Genomic DNA, 13,170 nt, shown 5'->3' on the forward strand with positions numbered 1-13,170 from the left:
CTGTGAACTGTTTATGTTCTTCATTTTCTCAAGTTAACATTCTTAGCCCCCTCTTATTGTTGCTTTAAAAATGATCTTTCTCTGAAAATCTTTAGATTGTCATGTCAATAGCAAGAGTAAAAGGGAATGGTACATTATGTTTTTCTTAAAATGAGAATACATAAACCATGATAAATGATTAATCAAGCAGGAGCTTTAGTTATCACAGGCCTGGTTGTGTGAATGCAATTAGATCATCCTTATGTGTCATTTTTCAGGCCAGTCCCTGTGACTTTTTAAAACTGTTATGCAGCCCCTGATGATTTCCGAACCAACAAAAAGCATTCTCAAATATTAGTGTTATACAATATATGGTTTCTCTGATCAGAGATATTTAGAACTGGTGTGGTGCTTAGTAGGGAGCTATACAGGAATTTGAAATTGCCAACTTGTTCCTATCTCCTGCAGGTATGAAGTTTGCAGACCAATGGAAGACAGTTCAGAATGTGTCACTCTTTCAGTTTACTTCAGAGAGAAGAAAGCAAGGCAGTCTAACACGGCTCCAGGAACTGTTTTGTATGGCCAGCCTCTACTCCTGTCGACATCAAAGCACAAGCTCACCCTAGATTACTTGTACAATATTATTTTGGAACGGATTAGGTGAGTATGTGACTTATTCTTGTCAAAGCAATCCATTTGCAGAGGCGTAGCAAGGGGAAAAGCGCCCGGTGCACTGCTGCATCCTCCGCCCCGGAGCGCCCCTGCCCCAGAACGCCCCACCAGGCCCCCGGAACACCCTCGCCACACTTCCACAGGAGCATGCGCCTGGTGTGTTGCATGCGCCCCACCCCATTGGAGTGACACCTCTGAATAATGTGCATTCTTAGCCACTTCTCTGGCAAGCTTGCTCTCAGGAACTGTCTCCCTCTCAGAGAAGAGGTGGCTATAGCAGTTCTTCCCTAGAATGGTTACTCATGTGTTCCATGTTATCGTAGCCTTTGACATGTAGACAACCCTTTATTGGCATTCCAAAATACAATAAAACAATTGTCCACAAGAGACAGATAGATACAACAGCCATTCAGAGTCTTATCAATAGTTTAGTCCAAATGGACTCATCAAAAGTGCCATTCCTATACACCTCTCCACAGACCAGACTGAAAACCCACCAACAGAGCCCAGGCATCACAACAGCATACAGTATCAACACTCCACTATAAAACACAGAGTTTGTTAGAGTGGCACCTAACACTGAACAAGGGATAAGGGGCGAGGAAATGGGCAAACAATTGATTTGACTCCCATAGGTTGCCACAGCCTTCAGTTGTCACTCCATCTGGCAATCAATAACAAAACTACGACATCTCTCAATGAATCACCCACAGGTTATTTGACTGTGGGTGATCGTGAACCCAAAGGTTGCTGGCAGAGGTAGGCATTGTATACCAGTAGCAAATAGTTAATGTAAGCAACATTGTTGTTGTTATGATAGCAATCTAATGCTTAGTATCCATCTAGCTTTGTGTCTATAATCTTTAAAAGATATTTTGCTACGCTTTCGCAAAAGTAAGGATCAAGATTATCTAAGATTAAAGGAATCCTAAGAGCATCAGTTAAGTGATTGAATAGGAGTGAAGCAATGATGGGTTGGGTCATTCTGATCTTGGCAAATCTTGCACAATGAAACAGTGTGCTCCAGTGTCTCTACTTGGCCTGAGTTATCGTAGCCTTTGCTATACTACCTCCACCATTCAGGAGCTATGTAACTTTATCATGAAATTCTTACTTTATAGTTGCATGGATTCCTTTACCTTTGTGTCATCTTAATATCTTCCTCTGCTTAGGATAATGAATCTAAAATATTCCTTCTCCAGAAAGTACTGTATAAACCCAAGAAATTAAAAGAGAATCTAAGGAAAACCCTGCTGGGTCAGAGATAGTCCAGCACTGCGTTGCTAATAGCAGCTGGGCAGGTGCCATGGAAGTAACAATGGCCATCCAAAGTACATTGCTTCTTTATGCGGTTATTCCATTTAGATTTCATGAATTTGCCATACTTTTTTTAAAAAAAAGATATCTAAGCCGTCAGGCACCACTTAATTTAAGGGATTTTATTTCATACTGTTTTAGCCATCATGAATGCGGTAATATTTCTATTACTGGCCTACATATGAAAACAGTGGATTGGATCAAACATTCATTTCCAGCAAGCAGAAGACACTTATGTTAATGGAACCATACTTTCCTGCCTCTTCCTTCCCACCAAGCTCCCTGAAATGGTGATGAGGCACCTTTGGAGAACACCATAAAGGGAGGATTGTAGATTTACAATGAGAGAGAGTGGAGAATCAACTAAAACAACAACACACCACCTTTCCACTGGGAGAAATTAACCTTAGATGCAGCCTAATGAACTTACGCTCCACTCTTCAGATTATTTGTTTGTAATTGAGGAATCAGGCACATTATTGGAGATTAATGGACAAAAAACATGTCTTTCAGCCGTTATGTTAAGGTTCCTTTGGTGGAAGAATTTTCTGATGCATCTACAAACCATGGATCTTGTAATGGCGCCAGTGGTGTTTCTGAAGGTAAATTCTGTTAAGATGGAAATAGAGCAAATTTTTTGACTTGGATCCATGAGAAAAGCTTATCTTGAAGAAATTTAATTATTGAACTTGGCTTTTCTGGGTAGGATGAGATATGGCTAGGGGGCTACATTGTGAAGTAGAAATTTACAGAAATTGCCCTTCATGCATAGAAAGGCAGGGGTGGATCTAAGCTCAAAACTAATTCCGTGTCTACATTGGTTGAAGACTGAATTTTACTTCTGTTCAGGGCTTTAGATTTTAATATTACTATGGCTGCTTGGGGACAAAAAGAAATATCTCTTGAATTGGAAGGGACTATCTGCAAAGACACTAACCTTCAGTCCCACATAATCTCTTGTTTTCCTGTGGTATTTGTAAAAGATTGTATGAGATGTATAAAATGTTATAACTTAGAATTCCTGACATCTCCATCTCAGAGAAAGGCTCTTTCCTCTGTCTTCCATATGGCCATATTTTTTTTCCAAAGCTAGTATTATTAATCAGTACATTGCTTTCATGCACAGGATATTGCAAATACTGGAGGGGGTTAGTTGTGTGGAACAAAGATGGGAAAATTGTATTAACCTTTCAATTATGTGCTAGGGGAAATTGAAGAGATGGAACATCAGAATGAAGAGGAAGAAAACAAGGAGAAAGTGTTGGAAACAGATGCCTGCCAATCAGAAGACTGCATCCAGGATGAGTTGGGAAAGGAAGACCTGCAGCACAGGAAGTATCTCTTCAGCTTCAGCCTTGTGAATTCATATGGGACATCAGAAATCAATTCCCTTACCACTGATGGAAAGGTCCTCAAGTTGAGTTGTAGGTATCCTCTCTAAATGTCCCCTTGATAGCTCTCATTCCTGGCAGACTTTTGAATGATCCTTGTTCTTTTCCAGCCCATGCGACTCTTGCTATTGACTGGGATCCTGGCACTCGCAAGTTGCTTTTTGATGAACAAGAAGCTCAGGTGATTTATGCTTCCTTTTTGTTAAAAGGTAGTGTTGTGTGCTAGAGTTTAGTCCATGCCAGGATGTTAGACAGGTGACATGTGCAAATAAGTAGTGGTACAGGGAAACTGTTGGGAGTTGCTGATCTTAGAAATAGAGATTGGAGCACTTGCTGTAACTAGTATAGACTGAAAAATCCATGCTGTAAGGTTTCCATTTTCCTGTTGTACCTCCAAAACTTCACATAGAGCACTTTCCCCCCTCCATTTCCCATATGGTTGCAGAGTTTGATGAGCAGCTGAAAGTCAGTATTACATGAGCTGGAAATTGCTCATCAATGTCATGCTATTGGTGGAAAGATTTTGTAACTGTCTCCTACATCTTTCTCACCCTACTCTTGTAGTTCTTTATGGATTTTCAGTTTGTTTAGAATAATATCCCACATTCCAGCCTGTAGTGCTTTTGACCCAGTAGTATTCTTTGGTCCATTTTACTATTGCTTCACAATATTTGGTCCATTTTACTATTGCTATTGCTTCACAAGTCTCTCTTTTCTAAGAACCAGCCTTCAAAGTATTGCTAAACTGTAATATTCACATTTTGGAGCGAAATTAAATACTTCATTAATCTCAAAGACTTCCCTGGGATCTCTGAAATTCTTTGGTTGAATTGTATTTAATGTTTGTTCTTCTCCAATTCTCCAGCCAGTAAGCTTTGTGTCAGCGTCTCATTTTGCCTTCTTTGTATACCACTAACACACAAATGCACTAATCCCTCTGAATTCATGTTAACTGGTACAAGTAAACTTCTGTTCTCATTTCAACAGCTGAATTCATTGTTGTAATTCTTAACACTGTAGCCTACATCTCAATAGATGTAACTTTGCTGTAGTATGTGATTACAACAAAGATAGCACAGTTGTTCTGTGCATGTATCAAAGAAGGCAGGCAGCCCCATCTTGATGCTGAGGGGCGAATGTGCATAGGAAGCGACAGAGAACTACACTGGCACATTTGCCCCCCACTGCAATGTAAGGAGCAGCCCCACCAGCTGCCCCTCAACTTTGTGATGGTGAAAGCCAGAAATCCAGGCTGCTGCAGAGCTGTGCTGGTGTTCAGATTGGACACTGGCATGGAGGCGGAGGGGCAAGGGTATTCCCGGGGTGGAACTGACAGTAGTCAGCTTCCACCAGCTTTCTAGCCTGGGAATGCTGACCTGGGAGCCTGCAGCCTATTTGGGCTATGAGGTTTTTCAGGCAGCAGGAGAGTTTGTTGTTTTCTTTCCCTTATGTGCCTCCCAAAACCCCATTGGAGGGGGCTTGGTGGCACCTTCACTGCACCACCTCAGCACTCCTCCTAAATTGCACTGATAATTGTCAAGTTACAGAGGAAGGAGGCAGAGAACTGAGCTGAGGTAAAGTTGTAGACTGGAGAAGCAACCCTGGAACGTGAGCCAGATAATTGCATGCCACACCATTTGGTTTGGCACGCAGGTTTGGTTCTCAGCCCAGGCACCTGAAGTTAGTTCCCAAGGGACTGTCAGCACACTGGAGCTCAGCTTGCTTCTAGCATTGCCAATGCACCCAGTGTTTTCACAAGTATATGTTGTGTTGGGGGAGGGGCTCAGGCAAAAAGGTTGCTTAACCTGTTCAAGATGTTTTGTGAGAAGATATCTGAAGTGTCCAGGGTAATATACTGGTTATTAAAAGAAATCAGCATGCATTTTGCAGTAGAGATGAAAAATATGCATTTGCTTTTGGTAGGCATTTGAAAAACACAACAGTATGTTCCAGCCACAGAAGAAGAAAGCTACTGTAGCTCTTAGAGACTGCATTGAACTCTTCACTACAATGGAAACACTTGGTGAACATGATCCCTGGTAAGTTTATAATTTTTCTCTTAGAAGTCATATCCCTGGCAGTGAATGAAATGTTCCCACATTATGTATGCCTTTTTCATTGCAGCACAGAAAATACAGCTTAAATGGCTGATTTACATAGCTGCTTTTTTGGTGACCATCTCAAATTGCTGGTACACATGGTAAAATGTTATTAAAGTACCTCTGCCCAGTAAGGCCAGGGTTTAGCTTATCTTGGAAATAGAGGCATAGCTGGGCCAGAGTGCGCCCGGTGGACACTTTGTGTTTTCTGTGCCCCACCCCCCTTATCTTAGTTCAGCCTGAAAAAGCGGCCTATTCCCTTCAGGCTGTAAACAGTCTGATGGGAACTACACTTCCTATGAGACCCTGGGGCTTTTTCAGCCTGAAAGGAACAGGCTGCTTTTCCAGCCTGCACTGTTTCATTAAGGTAAGTGGGGGGATGGTGCGCCGCAAGGGGAGGGGGGATTTTCCACACACACACACCCAGGTGCGTGCCCGGTGCAACGCGCAACCCACCGCCCCTCTGGTATCTCCACCCCTGCTTGGAAAACAATTTGCTTCCCTTGCATACAGTTGAGAAATGCAGTATGTTGGCACAGGGAAAATTGTGTGTATGTATTGTATTTTTTATTTTATTCTATTGGGCTTATTATCTTGCTCTTTCCCAATCGAAGGCGGGGCTTAGAGCAGCTAGCACATAATTTAATAACACATAAGCCATATCAAAGAATATCAAATAATAGACAATTTCAGTATTATAAACATTAAAATTCACGAACACAGCGATGGCGGTTAAAAAATTCTAAACAGTAGTAGGACCCTGGTAAGGTCAGCAAGTTGGAAAACTGTAGCTGCCTCAACCAAAGGCCTGGTGGAACATCTCTGTCTTGCAGACCTTGTAGAACTGAATCAGATCCCACAGGGCCCTGGTCTCAGGAGACAGAGAGTTCAACTACACTGGGGCCAAGGCCAAAAAAGCTCTGGCCCTCGTCGAGGCCAGCCAGAAAGGTTACTACTGGTTGAGCACAGTGCCCTCTGGGGGCAGTATGGGGTTATGTTATCCCATAGATGCAACAGTCCTGGTCTTTTTGAATTAATGAAGCTTTGCCTAAAGTATCCCACAGCTTCAGTTTATTAGTATATTTGATGCAGCATTCCTATGATTTCTACTTAATTTCTTACATCCATTTCTGCTGCTGTCAACTATGTTGAAACAGGACTGGAACTAGTTCTTTGATCTGTTGTTCTGTTCCTTCAGCCTTTATCCTTTCAGACTGTCAGTCTGTAGTCTGAGCAGAGAAACTGTAAGAAATTAACCTAGTTTTGTCTATAGCCTGTTGTGATAACTACCTATAAAAGCTGATGCCTTAAAAAGAATCAAATGGCAGTCTTTCTTGTTTGTGTCTCACGTGAAAAAACAAGTCTCATAGGCCATCCCTGAAAGTGTAACTCTTGATTTTAACTGCATTTTCTGAGTTGTATATTCACTTTATTTGCAGAAATTACAGAGAGTAAGGAAAAGCAGAAGCACCTAATCCTTACTAATCCAGGTTATTTCCTCTCCCCTTCCCCCATTTCATATACATTTGTGATTTATATTTATTAAAATAGCATTTAATGTAGACAGCAGTCCTCAAGAGGAGAGCACCATGTATACCTTCCTGGGTTGCTTAGAGGAAGGACAGGATAAAAATATGATGGATTGAAATGATGGAAGGTGAGGTTTCTGCAGTAATATTTGACTTTGGTTACTTTCCATTTGTCCTACCCTTTCAGGTATTGTCCTAATTGCAAAAAGCATCAGCAAGCCACCAAAAAGTTTGACCTTTGGTCACTTCCACGTATTCTGGTGGTACATTTGAAACGTTTCTCATACAACAGATACTGGAGAGATAAACTTGACACTGTGGTTGAATTCCCCATCAGGTAAGACTTTCATTTTAACAGGTGATCTCCAGAGCAAAACAGACACACAGTTTGATTTGGGCTAACTCCTTGGTGCTGGATAGCTAAAGCTAGCCTGATCTCATCAGATCTCAGAAGCTAAGCAGATTAGATCTTGGTTAGTACTTGTGAGGACTTCTGGTGGAATTTCACTCTGGTTGAGTTTACGAATGCTCCCAGACTACACATTGCTGATAGGGGCTATTTTGCCAGCTGTAGAGCAATTTTTTCTTTCTTACCTCCCCAGATAGTGGGGACCTTAAAATTTGACAGGTGAACTGCAGAGATTTGGATTCAGACCCATCAGTTCCAAAAAAATCTAGAATCAGCAGTGTGAGTGAGCTGTTGAGCTCTCGGAAACAGCCTCCCTTCCTCCTCCCCCTTTTCTTTGTTCTTTTTCCCCCTCACTAGTGTTTCTCTCCTTATCTTTTCCTGTTTTATCTTTTTTTAAATAACTAACGAAGACCATGCTTGTTACATGGAGGCAAACCCTACAGGAGTCATCATAAATTAGTTGCAACTCAGTGGCCGAAAACAAATGACTGGCAATACGACTTGAAACTGGAATCTTTTCTTGAATCTTAGCCCTTCAAAATGTGGGGATCCAGAAATGTCACATGCTTGAAGCTTCATTTCAGCAGTAGAGTGATGATTTTACAATCTTGTGAACTGCCCCTCAGGCCTATATCCATAACAATCTTCTTGGCATTTCTTTTAAATAAAAGGATATTCAGGGCTGTTCAAACAGACAGTGCTGTCTTTGAGCTGGCAGAAGTTCTACTCTCAGGCTGACTGAGAATGTAATGATGCTGTGACATTATTGTCATATCTTAATTGTGCCTTCACTTTATTCCCCTTTCTTCTAGGGATTTGAACATGTCTGAGTTCGTTTGTGACCCAGCAGCAAGCCCATACACATATGACCTCATTGCTGTTTCCAATCACTATGGAGGCATGGGTGTGGGACATTGTGAGTAATTTTTTTTGGAGGGGACTGCATAACTATTCAGTAGATAACATGCTGGATAAAAGACAAATGACTGTTTGGGAACCTAGCCTTCTATGACCCATGAAATGGCAATCTAATAAGGTGTGATGGACAGGAGGCTGTCCTGAGAGGTAAAACAACGACTTTATCACACCTGAGCCTACGGGAGTACTGCTCCAGCATCCAGTCTCTTTTCAGAGAGGGGACGGAGGATTAGAAAGGGAACAAAAAACCCCACAGGAGATGAAAGTTAGGGGCTGCCCGGGGGAGAATGCAGACTGAAAAAGGGAATTGTCTCAGCAAGAAAGCAGACAGTTTCATGTGTAGCTGTGCCTGGTAGTGTGGCAGAGAGGCTTAACTACTTCTGGAAGAGAATGGAGTTGTGAGGCCTGTCTGGCAATCAACAGACCTGGTAACTGCAGGCTTTAAAGAAAATTCACCACATAACCTGCACATAAATAAATCTTTGTTGCTTCATTAAACTCCTGCTTCAGTGATCTCTGTGCCCTTCGGGGACCTTAAAGCTCACTTCACACCAGCATTGCAAAGACTTGTCATTTACTGCCTTAAGAATATCTTATAACTGAGGAGAAATCAACCAGGTTACCCAAATTTGGCAGAAGGTTAGTGTCTCCTCAGTTTCAAGAAAGGGTATGTCATAGAAGACCAGTGGAGGGCTCAGTAGGAAAGGTAAAACCATGGCTCCTCCTGTCAGAGCACTGATGAAAAAAGGAAAAGGGACTGCAGTCCACCAATTCACATGGCTGTTGCTATATGTGAGGCCTGTAAACCCTGGAATCACCTTTACTATGTTAGAGTGAATACCAAGTCTATTTAAAAAAGAGACTTTCTTACAATCTTGGAAAGTGCATTTATGATTGTCATTACTTGAAAATATGCTTTACCACTAAAGCAGGCCTATTCTTTTCCTGTCCTCCCCAGATACTGCCTATGCAAAAAATAAAATAAATGACAAATGGTACTACTTTGATGACAGCAGTGTGTCTCCAGCCTCTGAAGAACAAATAGTAGTAAGTATTTGGGAGTGAATCTGATGAAAGATGAGTCTGTGAAGTTATATCTGACTCTGTGCCTGCATGTTATTAGTCCCATGCTTCGTGTTTCCGTGCTTTCTACCATTTTTGTCTTATCCATGTCTTGTAGACAAAAGCAGCGTATGTACTATTCTACCAGCGCAGAGATGGCAAAGCCAAGAGAGATCCATCTCCATGCACGAGTGTTGAGCCGACATCTGAAGAGTGTGATGGCATGGACACCAACTGAGCCTACCTGGCAGTGTTTCAAGCAACCAGATTGTTAATTTGAAAATGCATTGGAAGCATCTGAGAACTGCTCCATGTGTACAACACAAAATGGAAAGTCCAGTGCAGGGATATGCAGTGAGCAGTGACAATAGCACAGGGAAAGCAGTAAAGTGACAACACTGAGTTGCATTATAATTTAAAAGCTCTTGAAACAAATTTTACCTTTGCCCTTCAATAAAGTATTGCTGAAAGCAGAAACTTTGTGGAGCCAGACATTACATAGTGTGACTGAAGCAGTGCATGTACCACATGGCCAGAAGAAATTCAAAACCTTGGCTGTAAATAGGCTTCAGCTGAGAAGCCATGTGCATTGTGAAAGATGCATGGTATCAGGAGCTCTGCAGAAGTGCCGGCTGACATTTTAGGCCAACTTCTTAACGCATCTGGGATACTAGAGTGCTGCTAAAATAGTTTTTAAATTAAATATAACCACAACAGTATTCACCTGTTCTCACCAATCCAGTGGGTGTCTTAAGCTTCTTGAGCAATCTCACCAAATCTTCTTTGGTCATGTTCCAGTAGTAATTTGCAAACAGCAATGGGAAGGTTTATTCTTTTTCTTTCTCCTTGGGACCCACCAGGGAATTGAAACAGTTTATCCAGGAATTTTAGAGGAATGGTCATCAACTCTTCATGCAGGTTTTTTTTTTTAGCAGAACCACTAAAAGTTTAGGACTTTTTCTGTCATAAAGTCTATGCCAGAGTAGATGTTCAGCGGTTTGTCTCCCTTTCAAATTTACAGAGACATGGGAGTATCCCTGCTGCCCCTCTCCATTCCATTAAGATAAGTTTCCTTGTATAGAGATTGCAGGAATTGTTCCTGATCTCTTCATTGCCATTTGCCTCTGCCTCTCTAAACCCCCGTGCAGTTGGGTAGACACTGTAATTATACTTCTCCAAATAGCTTAAGACATAAGAGCTTCGAAGGGGGGTGAAGCTTTGTAGTTATTCTACAGAAGCACTCAAACCGCTACGGTTCACCTGCCCTTTGTAGCCAATCTCAGCATCTATGCAACAATGGTGTTCCACTATGTTCTCCACACTTTCCCAGCATTTGATTGTCCTTCATCAGACTGGGAAATACCCTGTGTCCCAATTGGTTTTATGCTGATCTCGCTCTACCACCCAAATCAAATTGTACCAATAAAATAGCCAGGCCACTTGCCATTTTAGCAAAACTGATGATAAGTATCCGAGTGCCCACCCACTGTAGTTTTCTAGCAGAGTCCTCCTTGCTATCTGCTACATTCTGCTTATTGACACCCCCCCCTTTTTTTTTTTTTTTTGAATATGATACAGGACTGCAGAATGATCCTTATAAAGCACTGAGATTTGGGTTGTTTGGTTCAGTTACTGATGCTTCTGGGTTTTTATGTTTTAAGGTTTTACCTTGACTGGATATTTTTTCCCTTGCACTCTAGGGATGGGGTTGGGTGGGTTTGAAATTATTTAATGGCTAAGTTGAATTACAGCACTGCACTGTGTTTTCCCTGTTGGTTTTTCCCCCTGTTTTTCTGGGGTTCTGTAATCTTTTGGAATGTAATTTTTGGAGAAATAAGGAAACATATTTAAAAGTAAAGAGCAATTTAATGTAAACTGTATATCCCTTCCCCATACTGAAGCAGGAACCTATTTTGTGTTCTTAGTATGGTCGGGGTTGAGCACATTTGTGGGTGATCTTGGGCTTCTGAGAATCTTCTAAATGCTGTAAAGATGGTGTTAGGAACTAGGCTTTGACTCTGACCGGGCGGGATCCTAGCTGGTGTGTACATTCTGTATAGTGTCAAAACCTGTTTTTAGACTAGCACTTTGTAAGTGGCTGGCTTTACTGTATAAAGGAAAAATAAAAAGGAGTGGATTTCACAGAGCCTGGACACTTTGCTATTTCTGCTTGTTCTACATCAAACATGCTCACTAATCTGTTAAATATAGCTGAGGGGTTTTTTTTGTTTGATTGTTTTGCTGTCATGTTGCAGCTGACTTGGGACAACCCTGCCCAGTTTTCGAATTGTTTAGATTTGGTTTGCCATTACATGCCTCTGCACAGTGACCCTGGTATTTCTTTGTAGTTTCCCATCTAAATATTAATAAGGGCCCACCCTGCTTAGCTTTCAAGATTTGATGAGATTGGGCTAGCCTAGACTTAATTCTGTGGAAGAGTTTGTGGTCTTTATGGAATTAAGAAAGCAAGGATAAAGTCCATGGTGACTTTTACTCCTTTAAGATGAAGACTCCCTCGGTTATATATCAATTTTATTAGGGTCTGCTGACGCTAACAAATAACCATGTACAAGTCATAAAGTACAATACCAAGTCAAATAGCCAAACATCAAATAAACAAACTATTGTTTGCACAAGAAACAAACTATTAATACAAAACAATTTACACTATGCATCAGCATTTGAGGTTGCCTGGTTTTTCAATCTGTACACCTCTGCCAAAAATTTTGTTGCCTCCGATTAAATCCTGCCACTAACAAAAAGTGGACAGAGGACTGAGCCGAGCTTCTCAGTAAAGAGCCTTTGTTGGAGCTCATGATGGCACGACTTGCAATCTAAAAAAATGTGTTGAGAGTTTCTGTGTCCTGGGAGTTACAAGGGCACTCTAAGCAAGAAAGGAACACCTTTGAACCTATCCCTCAGGTATTCAGAAGGAAATACATTTAACCTTGCTGTTGTTAAGAGCCTACACTAATTAGGTCTTTAAATAATTAGCACAGCAATAGGATGTTTTGGTTCTCTTGGATTTCTGCTGCTGTCAATAAGCACCCATTATATTCTTCTGGATTGCCTTTCCAAAAAACGGATTGGGAGGTATTGCTTTGTAGTGAATTTAGAATATGTTTTGAAGAGGACATGGCCTTTGGTTTAAAATGCTGCAAGGTTTCATCTCCTATACTGATGAAACTGTATTTGAACATGCTGAGTGGGATTTGGAGCACAGTTCATCACTGTACTCATGACATTCAGCTGTCTTGCCTTTCCAGCTAATTAAAATGAGGGTCCAGAACTAGCACTTGGGGGTCGGTGACAGAGACTGGATTAGAGTGAATAAATAAAATCTAGACAAGATAAAATTGTGCGAATTGGTTCAGTCTGGAGTTAGGTATTCAACCTATGTTAGATGGGGTTATCTGGAGGTTCACACAGTTACAACCTACAGTCTTACTCCTTAAAAATTGTATGTCCCGTTTGCCCTGTGAAATGCTGTAGTAGACAGGGCCCTCTGACTTCTCCGGGAGCCTGTTTTGGAGGGTGGAAACAGTAAAGGGAACAGTGTGTGTCATTTATAGCGAAGATGCCATTAGGAGAGCTGCTGAGCTCAGTTGGAGTAGGTCACGAGCACCTTGAGTTATAGCTGCTTCAGTACAGGCATGATGCAAACATAATGGCTAGGGCCTAGTCAACAAACAGGCTAATCTTGTACAATTGAAGCTTTTAAGTTATCTTCAAGGGGAGTCCCCTATAGACTGTTAGAGTAATCTGGTTTGAGCGGGTTCAATGCATTAATTGTT

The 13,170-nt window shown here is 41.5% G+C and overlaps 1 protein-coding gene across 3 annotated transcripts in view; it reads left to right on the plus strand.

Moving 5' to 3' along the window:
* Nucleotides 1-11,522, plus strand: part of USP4 (ubiquitin specific peptidase 4) — a 53,679-nt gene extending 42,157 nt beyond the window's left edge. For 2 of the 3 annotated variants that reach the window (XM_048488708.1, XM_048488709.1), the window contains 9 exons: nt 448-639; nt 2,482-2,570; nt 3,174-3,392; nt 3,470-3,540; nt 5,283-5,398; nt 7,175-7,324; nt 8,209-8,312; nt 9,273-9,361; nt 9,495-11,522. In XM_048488708.1, coding sequence (XP_048344665.1) covers nt 448-639; nt 2,482-2,570; nt 3,174-3,392; nt 3,470-3,540; nt 5,283-5,398; nt 7,175-7,324; nt 8,209-8,312; nt 9,273-9,361; nt 9,495-9,614 — 1,150 coding nt within the window. In that variant the 3' untranslated portion in view covers nt 9,615-11,522. Of the gene's footprint in view, nt 1-447; nt 640-2,481; nt 2,571-3,173; nt 3,393-3,469; nt 3,541-5,282; nt 5,399-7,174; nt 7,325-8,208; nt 8,313-9,272; nt 9,362-9,494 lie in introns of those variants that run through there. The other variant, XR_007243859.1, reaches the window with a different exon arrangement.
* Nucleotides 11,523-13,170: the final 1,648 nt, after the last annotated feature.

Source organism: Sphaerodactylus townsendi, linkage group LG03 (assembly GCF_021028975.2).
Source record: "Sphaerodactylus townsendi isolate TG3544 linkage group LG03, MPM_Stown_v2.3, whole genome shotgun sequence".
NCBI lineage: Eukaryota > Metazoa > Chordata > Lepidosauria > Squamata > Sphaerodactylidae > Sphaerodactylus > Sphaerodactylus townsendi.